The 22,508-nt window shown below is 39.8% G+C and overlaps 1 protein-coding gene across 1 annotated transcript in view; it reads left to right on the forward strand.

The window, feature by feature from the left end:
• The first annotated feature begins 466 nt into the window (after positions 1-466).
• The window catches only part of MROH9 (maestro heat like repeat family member 9), an 80,394-nt gene continuing 58,352 nt past the window's right edge, over positions 467-22,508 (forward strand). The window contains exons 1-2 of the mRNA XM_030303177.1: positions 467-493; positions 7,807-7,886. Of these exons, the coding sequence (XP_030159037.1) occupies positions 467-493; positions 7,807-7,886 (107 nt within the window). The remainder of the gene's footprint in view (positions 494-7,806; positions 7,887-22,508) is intronic.

A 22,508-nucleotide genomic window follows, 5' to 3' on the forward strand; every position in this document is an offset into this window, starting at 1 on the left:
GCTCTGGGCTGACGGCTCGGAGCCTGGAGCCCGTTTCCGATTCTGTGTCTCCCTCTCTCTCTGCCCCTCCCCCGTTCATGCTCTGTCTCTCTCTGTCCCAAAAATAAATAAACGTTGAAAAAAAAAATTAAAAAAAAAAAATAAAATACATGTATCTGGGGCAAGGAAAGAGGCAGTTTGATTGAAAACTGGCTTTAGTTTTTTCTTCCCTGAAGAATCACATTCTTGCTTACCCTCATGTGCCCCCTGGAAATGACTTTCAACACTAATTCAAAAGGATGAAAGTTTTGACTCACCATCCCACTGTTTTCCCCACTTGCCCACCCCCCATCTCCTAAATGATCTCCTACAACAGCCTCATATCCTTCCTTCCGTCATCACTGTGAAACCCCTTCCCACCAAACTCGATCAGAAGTGATGCCATGAGCAGACAGAAAAAGAAAACTGTTTTTCCCAATTCACAGCCATGACCTGGAGAAATGAAGACAAGAAGGTGAGGGGAGCCATGAGAGAGGGAACCCCTCCCCTGCTCCAATCATAGGGAGAACAGCTAACACGTCCACAGCATTTATAACACGGTAGTCATGCTCCAATGGCTTTAAATAACTAAGTCATTTAATCCTTGTGACAGCCCTCCACGGTGAGTACTATTGCTATCCCCTCCTGGCAACTGAAGAGACAGGGCAGCAAGTGACCCGCCCATTTAGCTGCCAAGCGGCAGAGCCAGGATACAAACTCATGGAGTGAGCTCCAGGGTCTCTGGAGTCACAGTAGGAATTAGTGAGACAGCTTCAAGAACATGGTCCTACAAAGGTGAAAACTGCACTACAATTCAGGCCTTACTTTGTTTTCAGGAGCAGGGTCTCTGTTTCTCTTAGCTGTGGAACGATCAAGTCCAGAAATCAAATTGTGACATAGACTTAGGTTGGAAATAGTCGAATACAGGAAACAAAAGAAAAAGAAAAACATGGTCAGATGGCCCATAGGATATAAAACAGAAACTTGTTTGACATGGGCGTCGGGGTTTGAGCCTAAATTGAGTTCCTGCTAGGCTTCAAGCACGTCTGGACCACTCCCATTGAGACAGAACTAACAAATGAAAGAGCCTGCAGGAAAAGAGCACATCTCATGTGAAGAGATTATCAAGGTGTGGTTCAAGGGTAAGCAGATGGTGGAGAGGAGAGGAGAGGCTCTCACCGAGGTAGCTGCTGAGTCCTAGGACGATGGGGCTGCTATGAGAGAGAAAAGCAACAAGCAGCCGGAAATGATGATAGTAAATGAGGTTGCCTGTGGCTCTTGCTCTAAAGCAAGAGCCCCTTTTGTGCGACCCCGATTCTCTTGATAACGGCTACCAGCAGCCTTGGGAGCCTATCAGCAAGGATTAGCAGCAGCATCAATGCCTTTGACCAGAGGGCGGCAACAGCCTCAGCAGCATGTTTTGGCTTCCACAGGGATAGGCGATGTCATCATAGCAAGTCAGCAATAAAGGAGTTATCACACTTTAAAACTACTAAAGATAGCTGAACTATATAAACCAAAATCTTTCTGTCTCTAATTAGACAAATCTATCCCCTTATTTCTCTTTTTCAAAAATATATCAGCTAATTTTACTCATTTGTACTTCCAGATGGACTTTGGAATATACTTGTCAAATTTCTCCCAGAATTTCTTTGGCATTTTGATTAGAATTGCACTAAAATTACAGATTAATCTACAGAGAATTTACTTCTTTAAATTACTCTCTTGTCATCTGGCACATGTATGTTTCTTTCCCCTTACTTGAATCTTCAGTAAAGTTTTTTTCTTCGTGTAGACCTTGGACATTTCTTAACCATTTATTTTGGGGTATTTTATAGACTGTACGGTTATTGAGTGTAGATTATATGATTGGCAAATATTTTCTGTCAGTACATTGATTGTCTTATCTTTTCCTTAATGGTATCTTTTGAAGAGCAAAAGGCTTTAGCATTAATCAAGTCTAATTTATCGTTTTTCTCCTTTTATTGACTGTGTTTTGCAGCCATATCAAAGAAAACTGTCCCTGAACCAAAAATGACAAAAATGTTATCCTATTTTTCTTCTAAAGGTTTTACAGTTCTGGCTTTTACATTTAGATCTATCATCCATTTTGAGTTCTTTTTGTGTAGGCATGAGGTAAAAATATCAATATGTATTTTTACATATGAATCTCTGTTGTCCCACTCTTCTGTTTCACGTCCCGCATTGTTGCAAAACAACGTGACCTGCATAATTTCTATCTCTGGGAACTTAAAGAGATTTTCTTTGTGAAGTGGATATACGATAAATTTTCGATGTTCTTCTAGTTTTATGGAAGTAGGACACTCTTATTTTTAAAAATGAGAATAATCAGAGACCCGCACCCTCTTGAGCTGTCGGAGTTGATGCGAACGTGATGGTTTTCATGATCTGTTTTACTCAGTTTCTTTTTTTATATTACATACCACGTAATATCTATTACAAGTTCTAAGGGTTTAAAAGATGGCATTAAAGAGGTGGGAGGGGAAGAAAGCAGGAAGTTATATCAGCAGACTTCTATCAGGTACTGATACAGATATCTGTGAACATAGGGCTGCACAGTGGGCCGCCACCGGCAAGTTTGAGAATTGCATGAATGAAGTCACGTTGAGATTTGGACCCAAAACAACACTTTGACTAACAAGTACCAAGTAGATACGGGACACACTAACTTGGTTATGATATCCATGTATACTTAAGCTTAAAAATAAAGTTCCTCTTTTTGCAGGCCCCAGTCAAGAAAGTGGAAATCCTTCCCATTTAGGAAGTCAGGGATAGTTGGGTCTCTGGGTCTGTAGACACCCTTTGATTTTACAGGCATGCTGTAACTTTTGAGTTACCTCAAGAGAGTGCACTCTGGTGGCCTTTACTAATGCAGTTCAGCAGAAACGCTCACTGCTCTGTTTGGGGAAGAGGAATCAGAGAAAGCACAGAAGTCTACCTGAAAAAAATGATAAAAAGAAAGGTCTGAGGTCTCCAGGCACGCAATGTCAAGGTTTCTTCAGTGAGTATTAATCTTTTTATAAATTTTTTTTCTTAATTTTTGACAGAGAGACAGAGACAGAATGCAAGTGGGGAGGGGCAGAGAGAGACAGGGAGACACAGAATCCGCAACAGGTTCCAGGCTCTGAGCTGTCAGCACAGAGCCCAACACAGGGCTCAAACTCACGATCTGTGAGATCATGACCTGAGCCGAAGTCAGAGCTTAACCGACTGAGCCACCCAGGTGCCCCAATGAGTCTTAATCGTTTACACCAGAATCAGTCAAAAGGCAGGTACACATGGTTTTGATTTTGCCTCAATAATATAGACTTGCTTTTTTGAGCCTCATGTGTTGACTTTGGTCTTATAGAAAGGAAAAGTAACCTTTGGCCAGTAGTGCCTTTTTCTTTGTTCGTTTGTGTCTGAGGATAGCTGAGGATCTCAGATCCAAATGTGAGACCCGCACTGAATGCTCAGCATAGAGAACCCGCCAATGTGAGGATCGACACAACTTTGCACCGAACTCTTCCACCCAAGTCTCCAGTGGCCTTTGTGGCTCCAAATCCTAAAGATGTTTTTCCGTCTTTTTCTTTTGGGACCTTTAAGCACTGTCACCAGTGACTATGTATCTCTTAAATCTCTCTTATTTCCTCTGCCGACACCGGAACCAACCCTCTTCTATTATAGTCTCTCTCCTGAGTAACATGAGCCTTAACTGTTCTCCTTGTAATCAGTTTACCTTGTTCAATCAAGCGGCCTTGTGACCTTGTCCCCCTTTTGATTAAATGACTACGTCTCCCCCCCCCCCCCACACACACACACCCACTTGTTCTTAAAGATGAGTAGCAAATCTTTAGGCCTCACAAGAGGACTTGCTGTGATCTGGCCTCTCTGGGCCCATGACTTAGCACGCTTTGCTCTGGCCAGAAGGCCTTCTTTCGTGTCCTGTAACACAGTGGTTCTCAATTCCGGCTTCATATTACAATTATATATGGGGCTTCAGAAACAAAAACAAAAAACTATTGCTAGGGCCATACCTCCAGAGATCTGGATTCACTGGTGTGGGGTGAGTTCTAGGCATGTGGATCTTTTGAAGGTATCCGAAGATGATTTTAAGGCTCAGCCAGGGTTGAGAGCTACTTCTCGAAAGCATTAAACCCTTTCTCAATGCATGGATATTCATGCCCACAATTCAGATTCCTCATCTCTCTGCACTTTAGTATTTTGCTTTTGTCAAAGAAAGAGACATTCTAGGGAGCTAGAGATGAAGGAAAAGGTGCAGACTCACATTATATTCTAGAGGACCAAGTCCTCTTGGATCCCTTTGGCCATTGCAATGTTAATGGTTGGAATGGAACCAAATGGTTCCCTTTGAGCATTCCCAGGATTGCTTGAGAATTACTAGAAGGGAGTTCAAATTCCCTCAGAATAATGATTATTATGATAATACCATTTGCCCTCGGGCTAAGGTGGCATCAGAAACACATAATGTCTGTGATTTGAAACATCTGAGGCTTAAGGAACTAGTCAAACTGGCACGACTCCAATTTTTCTGGCCAAGAATGACAACAGATATTGAACAAAAATGTCAGTGATATAAGATATATATAAAAAGCAGATGGTCAGCTTAAAGAAGAAAGCCAAAATAATAAATATGGAAGCTTAAGTCCTACCAGGCTGGTCCTAGAAGCTAGTATTATGAAATATATTACAAAGTATAGATTTCCAGGATTGGGACCATCTTATCATTTACTGTGGGTTTCCAGTGAAGAGCCATAGTGATGAAGGAGTAATTGAAAATGAGATGAAAGAGAACTTATCCATATAACAGAAGTTAAAGCCAGAATGATAGTCCTAACTCCCCAGAGGTGGCCCTGAGAAATTTCGGGGAACTCCGGTGAGCATGTTATGTAGTCTGAATAATAACAAAGAGCCTAACTGGGGAAAGCAGGTAAAATTCCTGGCCAATTCCTATAACTTCCTAGGTTCACACCAGTTCAGAACCCACGTATAGATGTTAGACAAACCTATTGCTTACTGAGATGCGCACTGGCTTTGGGTATTACATTAATATCAGTGGTACCTATAGCACAGGCAAAAGCATGTTCACGAGAAGGACGGGGTGTGCTGTAACTCAGTTAATCAACAACAGTGTGATGTGAAGGTAATGTGAGCAGAACAATAACCTGGTGATGGAGTTGTAGTAACAAATTTGGCTCCACGAAAATAAAGAGAAGCTGGCTGACAGATGGGGAACAGAAGTCTGTGTTATTACAGATCAACTAATTGACAATGTATTACTGTGAAGCAAGCTCCAGGGTTGAGTGGAAATAGTTCACTTAAAAAGTGCTGCTCAGGGGCGCCTGGGTGGCGCAGTCGGTTAAGCGTCCGACTTCAGCCAGGTCACGATCTCGCGGTCCGTGAGTTCGAGCCCCGCGTCAGGCTCTGGGCTGATGGCTCGGAGCCTGGAGCCTGTTTCCGATTCTGTGTCTCCCTCTCTCTCTGCCCCTCCCCCATTCATGCTCTGTCTCTCTCTGTCCCAAAAATAAATAAACGTTGAAAAAAAAAAAAAAGTGCTGCTCAATCCTGGATGTACTTCAGAATCACCTGGAAGCCTTGCTGTGTGTGTGTGTGTGTGTGTGTGTGTGTGTGTGTGTGTGTGCGCGTGCGTGTGTGATCTTGAATACAGACCTCTTAAATCTCTGGAGGTGTGGCCCAGGAATCAAAATTGGTTATTTTTCAGGCCCTGAGTGTACAGCCAGGGTTGAGAACCACGGATTTCAATTTGAAGTGTTACAAATTGATTTCCAAGGACTAACACCCAATTAGAACTTTGTCTATGAGGAAAGTTCCCAGTGAGGCAATAGTCCCAGAAGAACATTGCTTATATAGTGACAGAACATGCTATTAGTCACTGCCCAGAGAAATACTAGTGTATTTCTGGCCAAATTGAAAGAAAACAGTGCCAAGGACAAAAATGTCTAATTTCAAACTAGACAAACCACCATTTATAGTTCCCATGTCACAGTGAGAGTTGTCTGCCATGTAGGTTTTATGTTCTCTACGTAATGATAATGTGATATGCTAATAAACAACATAGCAAAGACTTATTCTCTTAAGATTGAATAAAATCACATTTGGTGTTGTTAGGAATCAACGATAGGTATGGATATAAATATTTTAGAGAAAGAAGAATAAGTCTTTTACACCACTCGGTCTCAGCACAGCCCAGGGAGGGGGGTGTTAGAAAGTGTTCAGGGTGCTGTTACCCAGGAAGGTCATGGCAGGATACTTGTGCCTAGTGGGGAAATGCCAGTTTTTAGTTCCAATCCCAAACAGGAAGTTTCTTAAATGTCTTAGTTCTGGCTGATTTAACAAGATTCCATGGACTGAGTGGCTTAAACAGCGGAGGTGTCTCACAGTTCTAGAGTCTGGGAAAGCCAAGATCAGAATATGGTAGATTTGGGGCACCTGGGGGGTTTCGTCGGTTGAGCGTCTGACTTAGGCTCAGGTCTTGATCTTGCAGTTGACGAGTTGGAGCCCTGCAGCCGGCTCTGCGCTGACAGCTCAGAGCCTGGAGCCTATTTCAGATTCTGTGTCTCCCTCTCTCTCTGCCCCTCCCCTGCTCATGTTCTCTCTCTCTGTCTCAAAATTAAATAAACATTAAAAACAATTTTTTAAAAAACAATACAACAGATTTAATGTCTGAGTGAGGTTGGTCCCCCCTGGTTTTCAGAGGGCCACCTCCCCGCATCCTCACGTGGCAGAAAGAGAGAGAAAGTGAGCTCTTTTGGATCTCTCTTATAAGGGCACGGATCCCATCTTGGAGTCCTACTCTCATGACTTCATCTGAGCCTCATTATCTCCCAAAGGCCCATTTCCAAATACCATCGCATTGGGGATTCGAGTTTCAACATATGGTCTTGGAGGGGACACAAACTTGCAGTCCATAACATGGACTTCACAGGCATATAGCCCTATCTACTGGATTAATTCTGACATCCCACAAAGGTAAGACACAGACCCCACAGGGTACTCAATACTGGAGTCAGAGGAGCGGCACTGAGCAGACAGGACAGGGCTTTTTTCAGGGTGATAAGTAGTCAGTGGCAGGTGTTTGCCTATGCATTAGAGAGAATAAATACCCTCAGAAATAGCATTATTTTACAGCAGCACCTAAAAAAGAACGTTGAGTTGTTTCAGAAGTACAGGCTGGGAATTTCCGGAAACAGCACTATTGGTTCCGATGCAAGAAGTGACATTGCCACAGAGGCTCGTATAAACAAGATAAGGATGCACGCAAGAAAAGAGATACTCCTCCACCAGACTTGCCTCAGGTCTCCAGTTTCTTCAATAAAGATCGGGAAAGTCTGCATAGGATCTCACTGATTATAATTGATAAGTTTAAATCACTGTACATTAACCTATAACATGGTTCTCACTCTATAGCAGAAGACATTCTTCACTAAGTCCTGATTTAAATCATCCTGCTGGTATTTTTATCAAGAGACCCCACACCGAGTAGACTGTACTTAACAGTTACGGTGTCGTAGAGGGCATCCTCGACAACATTTTGTCCAGAAATGCACTTATAGAAGCACAGTGGTTGAATGTAAAAGGCCACCATTTAGGCCAAGACGCTATCATGAGTTTAAATTAATTTGGTCTCAACACTATGAACTCTTGGACTTCTAGTCCCGTCCAGTTTGGTCCGTTGCTCTCAGTGAAGGAGAGAACTACGTGTGATGCCTCAAGGGCTGCCATCATTTATTCTTTTCTTTTTTCCAGGAGCACATTGCTACCAGCCTATGGGATGTATACTCAGGCCTTTTCGGTGATCAAGCCATGATCCTCGCCGTGAACTCCAGGTACAAGAAGCTATAATGCTCTCGCATTTCACTGACTGAATATCTTTAAAACACGATAGAGAAAACTCACACTTGTGAAAAACAGAAAATTACTCCAAATCCTACCATCCTAATTCAGCAGCTGTTATTTCTTTCTTTCTCATGTTCTTCCTCAACTCTTCTGTATTGCATAAACAGATAGTCTAATTATTGTAGAAAAATAAGCAGATTGTAGAGGGGAGGAGCCAAGATGGCGGAACAGCATGGAAGTTTTTGTGTGTCTCACATCCATGAAATACAGCCAGACCAACACTAAACCGTCCTGCACACCTAGAAAACGGATCTGAGGATTCACACAACAATCTGCACAACCTGAACCACAGAACTCAGCAGGTACACGGTGTGGAGAGGTGAACTGGGGGAGAGAGAAGCCACATAGGACAAGGAGCCACTTTTGTGTGCGGAGAGAAGATGGAGACAGGGGGGAGAATACGGGAAAGGCACCCCCCCCCCAAAAGCAGTTGGAGAGAAAGTGGAAAAGTGGAAACACCCACAGGGACTGAACTAAAAAGGGAGAAAGGAGAAAGGAGAGGGTTTAAATTCCCTTAAGACTATAAATAGGGGGAGCACAGAGGCTGAAATGCCACAGCTCCATACCTGGCGGCGCTCGGGTGGGAAGGGCGAATCCCCAGGAGCAGAGTGGAGTCCGGGGGTCTTCGGGCCACACGGGAGAGATGGTTCCCCCGCTGGGAGGACACCTGGTAGAGGCAGCCTGGCCCCCGCACAGGCAAAGACCCCGGCAGACCCGGGAGAATGGCCACATTCCTGGTGCTGGAACAAGGACGCTGGGGGCGGAGCCCAGTGCCAGATGCGTGTTGTGATTTTCCATAATCCCTGAAACGCCGCTGCTACACGATCGCGCCAACTTTCTCTGGGGCGGGCTGGCCCCCGGCTGCAGTCTCAGGGCGTGGGCACCAGCAGGGTCCCGCGAACGTTCCCGGGTGCGGCCGGCACCCGGCCATTGCTCGGTGAGACCCTCCGCAGAGGGGCAGAAAGGGTCAGAGCCGCGGTCCCTCAGAAGTAAGGGGTCGGGAGACACAGCCGCATCTGACATAAAACTCAGGAGGGAGGTGCTGCCTGGGGCTTGGTCACGGACAGTGTAAGAGCGGGGAGTGGGCGGAAGCTGAAGACAGAAGACGGGTGTGCGATTGCTGATCAGGGAGAACAGAGTTCCGATATTAGAGAGCGGGTAACCAGGTGACACCATTTTCACCGTCCCGCGCGCGCGCGCGCGCGCGCGCGCGCACACACACCTGCAGCGCCACAACAACCCACCCCAGTAAGCTAGCTGCGCCATCTAGTGGACAACGGAGTCGTTACACTAAGCCCCACCCAAAGGGCCAACCTCCCTCTTCAGGACACAAGTCTCTCTGCCTGCTTAGTTTATGGACTATAAAGCCCTTCATAGTTTCACTTCTAGGGGAAAACAAAGTAATTTCAATCGTATTTCAGTCTGTTTGCCGGTCCATCTATTCAATTTTCTTTTTTTTCTTTTTTCTCTTTTTCATTTCTTTTTCTTGAATACAGAGAGAGAAAAAATTCATTTTTACTTTCAGTTTGCATTAAAAATATTTTTCTTTAATTTTTTTCTACTGTATTTTTTACTTTTGTGTAAGTTTTTTTAAATTCTATTTTAGTTCCATCATTTCATTTTAGTCTACTTCAGTGTATTCATTTTTTCAAATTTTCAAAAGATTTCCTTTTTTTTTCTTTCTCCTTTTTTTCTCTAATCTATCAAGCCCCTTTCAACACACACACCAAAACACACCCAGGATCTAGCATCATTTATTTGATTTTTGTGTGTGTGTTTGTTTTCAATTTTTTAATTTTAATATATTTTTAAAAATTTTAATATATATTTTAATGTTAATTTTTTTACCTCATTAATTCCTTTTCTCCCTTCAAAATGATGAAATTTGAAGGGAGAAAAGGGAGAAAATGAGTCACTGATTTCTCTTAATTCTTAAATTATTCTCCTTTGCCTTAATCTCCCTCTTTTTTTCTGCTTCATTATTCTCCATAAGTTTGTCTATATCGCTGATTCTCTGTCCTGCCTCATCCATCCTTGCCACCGCGGCATCCATTTGACATTTCAGCTCAGTTATAGCATTTTTTAATTTCATCCTGACTAGCTTTTACTTCTTTTCTCCCATCAAATTCCTTTTTCTCCCTTCAAAATGATGAAATGAAGGAATTCACCACAAAAGAAAGAGCAGGAAGAAATGACAGCCAGGGACTTAACTAACACTTGCTTGTATAAGCAAGATGTCTGAATCAGAATTTAGAATCATGATAATAAGAATACTAGCTGAACTTGAAAATAGATTAGAATCCCCTTCTGCGGAGATAAAAGAAGTAAAAGCTAGTCAGGATGAAATTAAAAAATGCTATAATTGAGCTGAAATCTCACATGGATGCCACGGTGGCAAGGATGGATGAGGCAGGACAGAGAATCAGCGATATAGACAAACTTATGGAGAATAATGAAGCAGAAAAAAAGAGGGAGATTAAGGCAAAGGAGCACAATTTAAGAATTAAGAGAAATCAGTGACTCATTAAAAAGGAAGAACATCAGAATAGAGGTCCCAAAAGAGAAAGAGAGAGAAATAGGGGTAGAAGGGTTATGTGAGCAAATCATAGCAGAAAACTTTTCTAACCTGGGGAAAGACACAGACATCAAATCCAGGAAGCACAGAGAACTCCCATTAGATTCAACAAAAACCGACCATCAACAAGGCATATCATAGTCAAATTCACAAAATACTCAGGCAAGGAGAGAATCATGAAAGCAGCAAGGGAAAAAAAATCCTTAACCTACCAGGGAAGACAGATCAGGTTTGCAGCAGACCTATCCACAGAAACTTGGCAGGCCAGAAAGGAGTGGCAGGATATATTCAGTGTGCTGAATCAGAAAAATATGCAGCCAAGAATTCTTTACCCAGCAGGCTGTCATTCAAAATAGAAGGAGAGATAAAGAGTTTCCCAGACAAACAAAAATTAAAGTAGTTTTTGACCACTAAACCAGGCTTGCAAGAAATTTTAAGGGGGACTCTCTGAGGGGAGAAAAGATGAAAAATAAATAAATAAATAAATAAATAAATAAAGACCAAAAGCAACAAAGACTAGAAAGGACCAGAGAACACCATCAGAAACCACCTCTATAAGCAACATAATGGCAATAAATTCATATCTTTCCGTACTCACTCTAAACATCAATGGACTAAATGTTCCAATCAAAATACATAGGGTAACAGAGTGGATAAGAAAACAAGATCCATCTATATGCTCTTTACAAGACACCCACTTTAGACCTAAAGACACCTTCAGATTGAAAGGAAGCGGGTGGAGAACCAACTATCATGCTAATGGTCAACAAAAGAAAGCCGGAGTAGCCATACTTACATCAGACAATTTAGACTTTAAAATAAATACTGTATCAAGAGATGCAGAAGGGCATTATATCATAATCAAGGGGTCTATCCACCAAGAAGACCTAACAATTGTAAATATTTATGCTCCAAATGTGAGAGCGCCCAAATATATAAATCAATTAATCACACACATAAAGAAACTCATTGATAGTAATACCATAATAGTAGGAGACTTCAACACCCCACTCACAGCAATGGACAGGTCATCTCATAAAAAAATTAACAAGGAAACAATGGCTTTGAATGACACACTGGACCAGATGGACTTAACAGATATATTCAGAGCATTTCATCCTAAAGCAGCAGAATATACATTCTTCTCCAGTGCACATGGAACATTCTCCAGAATAGACCACATACTTGGACACAAATCAGCCCTCAACAAGTACAAAAAGATCGAGATCATACCATGCATATTTTCAGACAACAACGCTATGAAACTTAAAATCAACGACAAGAAACAATTTGGAAAGGTAACAAATACTTGGAGAGTAAATACCATCCTACTAAAGAACAAATGGGATAACCAAGAAGTTAAAGAGGAAATTAAAAAGTTCATAAAGCCAATGAAAATGATAACACCACAATCCAAAATCTCTGGGATGCAGGAAAGGCTGTCATAAGAGGAAAGTATATAGCAATCCAGGCCTTCCTAAAGAAGGAAGAAAGACCTCAGATACACAACCTAACCTTATGTCTTAAGGAGCTGGAAAAAGAACAGCAAATAAAACCCAAAACCAGCAGAAGACATGAAATAATAAAGATTAGAGCAGAAATTAATGCTATCGAAACCAAAAAAAAAGAAGAAAAAAAAAAACAACAGTAGAACAGATCAATGAAACCAGAAGCTGGTTCCTTGAAAGAATTAACAAAATTGATAAACCACTAGCCAGTTTGATCAAAAAGAAAAAGGAAAGGACCCATATAAATAAAATCAAGAATGAAAGAGGAGAGATCACAACCAACACAGAAGAAATAAAAACAATAAGAGAACATTATGAGCAATTATATGACAATAAAATGGGCAATCTGGAAGAAATGGAAAAATTCCTAGACACATATACACTATCAAAACTAAAACAGGAAGAAATGGAAAATTTGAACAGACCCATAACCAGTAAAGAAATCGAATTAGTAATCAAAAATCTCCCAAAAAACAACAGTCCAGGGCCAGATGGCTTTTCAGGGTAATCCTATCAAACACATAGGGAAGAGTTAACACCTACTCTCTTGAAGATGTTCCAAAAAATAGAAATGGAAAGAAAACTTCTAAACTCTTTCTATGAAGCTAGTATTACCTTGATCCCAAAACCAGCCAGAGACCCCACTAAAAGGAGAACTATAGACCAATTTCTCTGATGAACATGGATGCAAAAATCCTCAAGATATTAGCTAACCAGATCCAACAATACATTAAAAAAATTATTCACCATAACCAAGTGGGATTTATACCTGGGATGCAGGGCTGATTCAATATCCGCAAAACAATCAATGTGATTCATCACGTCAATAAAAGAAAGGACAAGAACCCTCTCAACAGATGCAGAGAAAGCATTTGGGAAAATACAGCATCCTTTATTGATAAAAATCCTCCAGAAAGTAGGGATAGAAGGATCATACCTCGAGATCATAAAAGCCATATATTAAAGACCCAATGCTAATATCATCCTCAATGGGGAAAAATTGAAAGCTTTCCCCCTAAGGTCAGGAACAAGACAGGAGTGTCCACTCTCGCCACTGTTATTCAACATAGTATTGGAAGTCTTAGTCTCTGAAATCAGACAACACAAAGAAATAAAAGGCATCCAAATCAACCAGAAGGAGGTCAAACTTTCACTTTTGGCAAATGACATGATACTCTATATGGAAAACCCAAAAGATTCCACCAAAAAACTTCTAGAACTGATTCATGAGTTCAGCAAAGTTGCAGGATATAAAATCAATGCACAGAAATCGATTGCATTCTTATACACCAACAATGAAGTGACAAAAAGAGAAATGAAGGAATCGATACCATTTATAATTGCACCAAAAACTGTAAAATACCTAGTAATAAATCTAACCAAAGAGGTGAAAAATCTATACACTGAAAACTATAGAAAGCTTATGAAAGAAATTGAAGAAGATGTACACACACACACAAACAAAAACAAAGAAAAATGGAAAAAGATTCCATGCTCCTGGATAGGAAGAACAAATATTGTTAAAATGTCGATACTACCCAAAGCAATCTACATATTCAATGCAATCCCTATCAAAATAGCACCAGCATTCTTCACAGCGCTAGAACAAATAATCCTAAAATTTGTAGGGAACCATAAAAGACCCCGAGTGGCCAAAGCAATCTTGAAAAAGAAAACCAAGGCAGGAGGCATCACAATCCCAGACTTCAAGCTAAACTACAAAGTTGTAATCATCAGTATGACAGTATGGTACTGTCACAAACGCAGACACTCAGATCAATGGAACACAATAGAGAACCCAGAAATGGACCCACTAATGTGTGGCCAACTAATCTCTGACAAAGCAGGAAAGAATATCCAAAGGAATAAAGACAGTCTCTTCAGCAAGTGGTGCTGGGAAAACTGGACAGTGACCTGCAGAGAAATGAAACTGGACCACTTTCTTACACCATACACAAAAATAAACTCAAAATGGATGAAAGACCTAAATGTAAGACAGGAAGCCATCAAAATCCTCGAGGAGAAAGCAGGCAAAATCCTCTTTGATCTTGGCCACAGCAACTTCTTATCAACACGTCTCTGGAGACAAGGGAAACAAAAGCAAAAATTAACTATTAGGACCTCATCAAAATAAAAAGCTTCTACACAGTGAAGGAAACAATCAGAAAAACTAAAAGATAACTGACAGAATGGGAGAAGATATTTGGAAACAATATATCAGATAAAGGGTTAGTATCCAAAATCGATAAAGAACTTATCAAACTCAACACCCCCCACAAAACAAATAACTCAGTGAAGAAATGGGCAAAAGGCATGAATAGACATTTCTCCAAAGAAGACATCCAGATGGCTAACCGACACATGAAAAGATGCTCAACTTCACTCATCATCAGGGAAATACAAATCAAAATCATAATGAGGTACCACCTCACGAACCTGTCAGAATGGCTAACATTAACAACTCAGGCAACAACAGCTGTTGGAGAGGATGCAGAGAAAGAGGATCTCTTTGGCACTGCTGGTGGGAATGCAAGCTGGTGCAGCCACTCTAGAAAACAGTATGGAGGTTCCTCAAAAAATTAGGGGCACCTGGGTGGCTCAGTCGGTTGGGCAACCGACTTCAGCTCAGGTCATGATCTCACGGTTTGTGAGTTCGAGCCCCGTGTTGGGCTCTGTGCTGACAGTTCAGAACCTGGAGCCTGCTTTGGATTCTGTGTCTCCGTCTCTCTCTGCCCCTCCCCTGCTCATGCTCTGTCTCTCTCTCTCTGTCAAAAGTAAATAAACATTAAAAAAAAAAGTTAAAAAAAATTAAAAATAGAACTACCCTACAACCCAGTAATTGCACTAAGTATTTATCCAAGGGATACAGGTATGCTGCTTCGAAGGGACACATGCACCCCCATGTTTATAGCAGCACTATCAACAATAGCCAAAGTATGGCAAGAGCCCAAATGTCAATCAATAGATGAATGGATAAAGAAGATGTGGCATACACACACACACACACACACACACACACACACACACAATGGAGTATTACTCAGCAATCAAAAAGAATGAAATCTTGCCATTTGCAACTATGTGAATGGAACTGGAGGGTATTATACTAAATGAAATTAGTCAGAGAAAGACAAAAATCATATGACTTCACTCATATGAGGACTTTAAGATACAAAACAGATGAACATAAGGAAAGGGAAGCAAAAATAATATAAAAACAGTGAGGGGAGCAAAACATAAGATACTTAAATATGGAGAACAAACAGAGGGTTGCTGGAGGGCTTATGGGAGGGGGATGGGCTAAATGGGTAAGGGGCATTAAGGAATTTACTCCTGAAATTATTGTTGCACTATATGCTAACTAATTTGGATGTAAATTAGAAAAAATAAAATTAAAAAAAATTTTTTTAAATAAGCAGATTGTACAATTCAATTTTCTGTAATATTTTTCCTTTTGGCACTATGTCTTAAGTTTATTTTTTCTGCCTAATCATATTTTCATTTTATTTTATTTATTTATTTTTTCAACGTTTATTTATTTTTGGGACAGAGAGAGACAGAGCATGAACAGGGGAGGGGCAGAGAGAGAGGGAGACACAGAATCGGAAACAGGCTCCAGGCTCTGAGCCATCAGCCCAGAGCCTGACGCGGGGCTCGAACTCACGGACCGCGAGATCGTGACCTGGCTGAAGTCGGACGCTTAACCGACTGCGCCACCCAGGCGCCCCCTCATATTTTCATTTTAATGGCACTAGAATATTCCCAAATTTTGAAATTTTCTAAATTACATTTTATTTTACCAATATTATGATAATCATCTTTGTATATAAAAGATCGTATCTTCTCTGTTTTTTTGAAATAGCCTTCTGAGGGTGAGGCTACTGATTTAGATGATAGGTAACTACAAAAATGCCCTTTGGCTGGGGACCCTAATTAGTTGACAATCCCAGCTGTTGCCTATGTGGATTCATCAGCACATTTGTCCAGGCAACATGGTGGGCCAGTCAATTCTGATGGGTGTCTTTGAATTGAGGAAACCCATCCACCTCGCTGAAGCCTTTTTGGAACTTGCTGTAGTCTCAGCTACTTTCTACCCAAACCTACCTTCCTTCCTCCCTCCCTCCCTCCCTTCCTTCCTTCCTTCCTTCCTTCCTTCCTTCCTTCCTTCCTTCCTTCCTTCCTCCTTCCCTCTCTCCCTTCCTTCCTTCCTTCCTTCCTTCCTCCTTCCCTCTCTCCCTTCCTTCCTTCCTTCCTTCCTTCCTTCCTTCTTCCTTCCCTCTCTTCCTTCCTTCCTTCCTTCCTTCCTTCCTTCCTTCCTTCCTTCCTCCCTTCCTTCCTTCCTTCCTTCCTTCCTTCCTTCCTTCCTTCCTTCTCTCTCTTAGAAATCTCAGGCATCTCTCATCCTGTTTTGGTGTCTGCTTCCCCTGGACCCAAACTAACACAGATGGGATGAAAAGTTTCTTAGAGCTTTTCATAAGGAGTCAGTCTGCTGTCCAGAAAAACCTCACTAATAATGGCTCTTCAAAGCCTAGCCACAAGAAGATACAGATATATAAATACATTTTTATACTTTACTGATTTAATAGGTTCAAAATTATACCTCATTATTATTTTAATTTGTATTCCTTTCAAAAAAGCAAAACTCAATATTTTCTGTATGTTTATATATTTATAAATTTTCTCATGTGAGAATTTTCTCATTATCTCTGTCACTTCATTAGGGTTTTAGTGGTGGTATATATTTAGTAAGCTTCTCATGATATTTTTATGGTTTTAAAATTTTTTATTCTTTTTTATCTTGTTAGAATTGATTTTATAGTCATAGCTGTATTTTTGTTCATGTTTTATGTGATATCTGGTATAAAATTAATTTTCCATTGCACTTTAATATTATGTTCACTTTCTCCTAGTTTTCTATTATTCAATTTTTGTTACCCTCCAGTCTATAATAGATATTTTTATGTATGAACTACTTTAAAATATCTTTCCAATTCCATAATACAGACCTGAAGTCAACAAACTATGGTCTATGAACTAAATCCTGCTGTTTTTTGCAGCCTCCTGGTTTTGTACATTCTGAGAGAAAAGAATGTCTCTTACGTTTTTAAATAGTTGGAGGGGGTTTAAAAGAGGAAGACTATCTCATAACATGTAAATGCTATATGAAATTCAAATTTCAGGCTCCATAAAGAAAGTTTTGTTGAACACAGCTACGTTTATATATTCACGTATTGTCTATGACTGCTTTTACATCACAATGACAGAAATAAGTAGACATAGACAATTTGGCCAGCAAAGCCTAACATACTTCTTATCTGGGCAGTTACAGACAATGTTGGCTGACCCCAATACAGATAACACTTATTTAAAATGCCTCATTTCCAAACACTCTGTGTTTTTTTTTTTTAATTCATCTGTGTAATGGAATAGCTATGGGTTTAAGGGTTCCAAGCTGTTCTTGAGCATCTTGATGGCAGTGGTGATATATGAGGCTCCATGTGTGATAAAATTGTATAGAACTAAATACACACACACATATGCACACGAGCACAAATAAAACTGGGGAAATCTGAACAAGATTGGTGGATTGAATCAATATCAGTATTCTGATGGCGATATACTATAGTCTTTGGAGAATGTTACCGTTTGGGAAAACTGAGGTGAGCGTGTTAGATGTTTCTCTGTATTATTTCCTTCATTTATTTATTTTTTTATTTTTCATATTTGAGAGAGAGACAGACAGACTGAGGCAGAGAACGAGCAAGGGAGGGGCAGAGAGATGGACACAGAATCCGAAGCAGGCTCCAGGCTCTGAGCTGCCAGCACAGAGCCCGATGCAGGGCTCAAACTCACAAACTGTGAGATCATGACCTGAGCTAAGTCAGATGCCCAACCGACTGAGCCACCCAGGCGCCCCTCTCTATATTATTTCTTACAACAGTATGTGAACCTACAAATATCTCAATAAAATTTTTAATTAAAAAAAGTGTTCTAAAAGCGCGTTCTGACCCAACATGAAATACTATCACAATAAATTAGTCCCACATTTGGCCTGGTAAGGGCAATGGAGTATTTATCTAGATATTTTCTATTCCCATGTTAGGGTGTTCTCTAGAATATACATTCTCTTCCATTGTTTAGAATTTTGTTGTAGTCCCACCACTAAAGTGTTTTGATTTAGAGCTGTTTTGTAATAGATTTTATTATCTGATCAAGCTGGATTTTCCTTATTTTATTGATCATTTCCAGCATGGTAACCTAAGATAAATTTTTATCTTTCTAAGTGAAAGGTAAACATATTTTGTCAACTTCTGGTGAAAATGTCCTGAAATTTTAATTGCATTTTCAGAGTTTGTAAAACGATTTGAGATTAAGTGACATTTATAAATGATCTTCCTCTTTATAAATCTATATTTCTAATTATTCACGTTCTGTTTTATGTTCTTTCTTAAAAGTTGATTGTATCTTTGGGGTGCCTGGGTGGCTCAGTCAGTTAAGCATCCGACCGGCTCAGGTCAGATTTCATGGTTTGTGGGTCAAGCCCCACGTTGAGCTCTGTGCTGACAGCTCAGAGCCTGCAGCCTCCTTCAGATTCTGTGTCTCCCCCTCTCTCTTCCCCCTTCCCCCCCACCCCCGCTCACGCTCTGTCTCTGTCTCTGTCTCTCTCAAAAATAAATTAACATTAAAAATTTTTTTTAAATTTGAGGTATATTTGACATAGATTCTGCACATTACTAGACTAGCTTCTTAGTTATACTATATTTCAGGGTTTACCCCCCATTTTGTTTGAACAGCAATTTCTGATATACTGGGATGCATATGGGATTTTTAGGGGGGCATATTTATCCTGTGTTTGATTGAGCTCACTGAACTATTTTTATTAGACCATGTCTTATTCGAAATACAGCAAACTCTGACATAATATTTTAAATTGGAAATTGAACCCTTATGTTGTTCCTGTTTTTAATAAAAACTCTTCTCAATAAAAATAAAGTAGTTTTAATAAAAACTACTTCTCAATTAGCAAAATGGTGGATCTTGGTTTAAATAAAACCTTTCGAGAAATTATTTTATAGATCTTTTTCCTTAGAATATGATGTTGATATTTATTCCTTTTCCAAGATTGACTAAAGCATGATTTTTTTATTTAATCTATTAATAGGCATGTGCTAATCAATAGTTTTCAAGACATTGGACCATCCTTACCTTCCAATGATAAACCATAATTGGTGGCATTTCAAAATTATTTTATCGTTTCAAAAAAACTCTTATTCTAAAAACTTTAATTTTATACTCGTAAATGAAATTGGTTAATTTTTTATTATTTTAATTCCAGTGTAGTTAACATTCAGTGTTTATTAGTTTCAGGCATACAATATAGTAAGTGATTCACCAGTTCCATATATTATTAGTCAGTGCTCAGCAAGATAAGTATAATGTTAATCTCCTTCACCTATTTCATCCATTCCCCTGACCTCCCTCCCTTCTGGTAACCATCTGCTACCAGACTCCAGTTAAGAGTCTGTTTATTCATTTGCCTCTTTTTTTTTTTCCCCTTTGTACATTTGGGTTTTTTTTTCCTAAATCCACATATGAGTGAAATCATATGACATTTGTCTTTCTCTGACCAGCTTATTTTGCTCAGCATTATATTCTCTAGATCAATTTATGTTGTTGCAAATGATAACATTTCATTCTTTTCATGACTGAGTAATATTCTAGTTGTGTGTGTGTGTGTGTGTGTGTGTGTGTGTATGCACACTTCTCTATCCATTCATCTATGGATGGACATTTAGGCTGCTCCCATAATTTGGCTATTGTAAACAATGCTGCTATAAACATAGGGGTGCATATATCCTTTTAAATTAGTGTTTTCATATTCTTTGGGTAAATACCCAGTAGCACGATTACCGGATTGTAGGGTAGTTCTATTGTTCATGTTCTGAAAGACCTCCATATTTTCTTCTACAATGGCTGTACCATTTTACATTCCCACCAACAATGCAAGAGGGTTCCTTTTTCTCCACATCCTTGCCCAAACCTGTTGTTTCTTGTATTGTTGACTCTAGCCATTCTGACAGGTGGGAAGTGATATCTCATTGTGGTTTTGATTTGAATTTCCCTGATGATGAGTGATGAGGAGCATCTTTTCATGTGTCTGTTGGCTGGATGGCCTCTGGGGAGAAATGTCTATTCATGTCTTCTGCCCATTTTTAAATTGGATTATTTATTTTTTGGGTGTTGAATTTCATGAATTCTTTATATATCTTGGATACTAAACCTATATTGAACATGTCATTTGCAAATATCTTCTCTCAATCTGTAGGTTGTCTTTTAGTTTTGTTTGTTGTTTCCTTTTCTGTGCAGAAGCTTTTTATTTTGATGTAGTCCCAATAGTCTATTTTTGCTTTTGTTTCCTTGCCTCAAGAGACCTATCTACAAATATGTTATGGCCAAAGTCAGAAATTAGTGCCTGTGTTCTCTTGCAGGATTTTTATGGTTTCAGGTCTCACACTTATATACTTAATCCACCTTGACTTTATTATTGTGTATTGTGTATGAAAGCGAGCAGTTTCATTCTTTTGCATGTAGCCAGTTTTTCCAATACCATTTTAGGAGAGACTGCCTTTTTCCCACTCGACATTCTTTCCTGCTTTCTTGAAGATTAATTGACCATGTAATTGTGTGTCTATTTCTGGGGTTTCTATTCTGTCCTATTGATCTATATGTCTATTTTTGTGCCAGTACCATAATATTTTGATTACTACTGCCTTGTAATATAAGTTGAAGCCCAACATTGTGATCCCTCCAGCTTTGTTTTTCTCTTTCAAGATTGCTTTGGCCATTTGGGGTCTTTTGTGCTTCCATACAAATTTTAAGATTCTTTGTTCTAGTTCTGTGAAAAATGCTGGTGGTATTTTGGTAGGGATTGCATTAAATCTGTAGATTCCTTTGGGTAGTGTAGACATTTTACCAACACTTGTTCTTCCAATCCATGAACATGGAATGTCTTTCCATTTCTTTGTGTCGTCTTCAATTTCTTTCATCAGTGTTCTATAGTTTTCAGAGTACAGGACTTTCACCTCTTTGGTTAGGTTTATTCCTAGGTATCTTATTATTTTTGGTGCAATTGTAAGTGGGATTGTTAATTTCTCTTTCTGCTGCTTCATTATAGGGGTGTAGAAATGCAAAGATTTCTGGGTATTGATTTTGTATCCTCTGACTTCACTGAATTCGTGGATCAGTTGTAGCAGTTTTTTGGTAGAGTTTTTAGGTTTTCTCTATATAGTAGCATGTCATCTGCAAGTAGTGAAAAGTTCACTTCTTCCTCATCATTTTGGATGCCTTTTATTTCTTTCTGTTGTCTGGTTGCTGTGGGTAGGACTTACTTCCAGTACTGTGTTGAATAAAAGTGGTGAGAATGGACTTCTTCCTGAACTTAAAGGAAAAGCTCTCGGTTTTTCTGCCATTAAAAATGTTAGCTATGGGTTTTTAATACATGGCCTTTATTATGTTGAGATATGTTCCTTCTAGATGTACTTTGTCGAGGGTTTTTATCATGAATTGATGTTATACTTTGTCAGATGCTTTTTCTGCATCTATTAAAAGAATCAATATAGTTTTTATCCTGTCTCTGATTGACGTGATGTATCATGTTAATTGCTTTGCCGATATTGAACAGCACTTTGCATTTAGGGAATAAATCCTACTTGATTGTGATAAATGATATTTTTAATGTATTGTTGGATTCCATTTGCTAGTATTTTGTCGAGGATTTTGGATCTATGTTCACCAGAGATATTGGCCTGTAGTTCTCTTTTTTTGTGTGTCCACGTGGTGTCTTTATCTGGTTTTGTATCAGGATAATGCTGGCCTCATAGAATGAATTTGGAAGTTTGCCTTCCTCTTCTATTTTTTTTTTTTTTGTTAAGTTTGAGAAGAATCGTTATTAACTCTTCTTTATTTATTTATTTTTTTTAATTTTTTTTAACGTTTATTTATTTTTGAGACAGAGAGAGACAGAGCATGAACAGGGGAGGGGCAGAGAGAGAGGGAGACACAGAATCTGAAACAGGCTCCAGGCTCTGAGCTGTCAGCACAGAGCCCGATGCGGGCCTCGAACCCACAGACCGCGAGATCATGACCTGAGCTGAAGTCGGACGCTTAACCGACTGAGCCACCCAGGCGCCCCAACTCTTCTTTAAATGTTTGGTAGAATATACCTGTGAAGCCATCTGGTCCTGAGCTTTTGTTTGTTGGGAGTCTGTTCAGAGTCTGATCATCCATACACCATAAAGAAGTCAAATTAATCTTCCCAAGATTTGAAAATGATCTAATATATTCTAAGAGCTTCCATTTCAAACAGTGGGTATTAGATATTTCAATTTTCCTGTCCAGTAGAGAAAAGATATTCCGAATCCAGCACAAAATTTCCTGCCTTACCGTCAATATCACCATCTTTTCAAAAA

Source organism: Lynx canadensis, chromosome F1 (assembly GCF_007474595.2).
Source record: "Lynx canadensis isolate LIC74 chromosome F1, mLynCan4.pri.v2, whole genome shotgun sequence".
NCBI classification, from domain to species: domain Eukaryota; kingdom Metazoa; phylum Chordata; class Mammalia; order Carnivora; family Felidae; genus Lynx; species Lynx canadensis.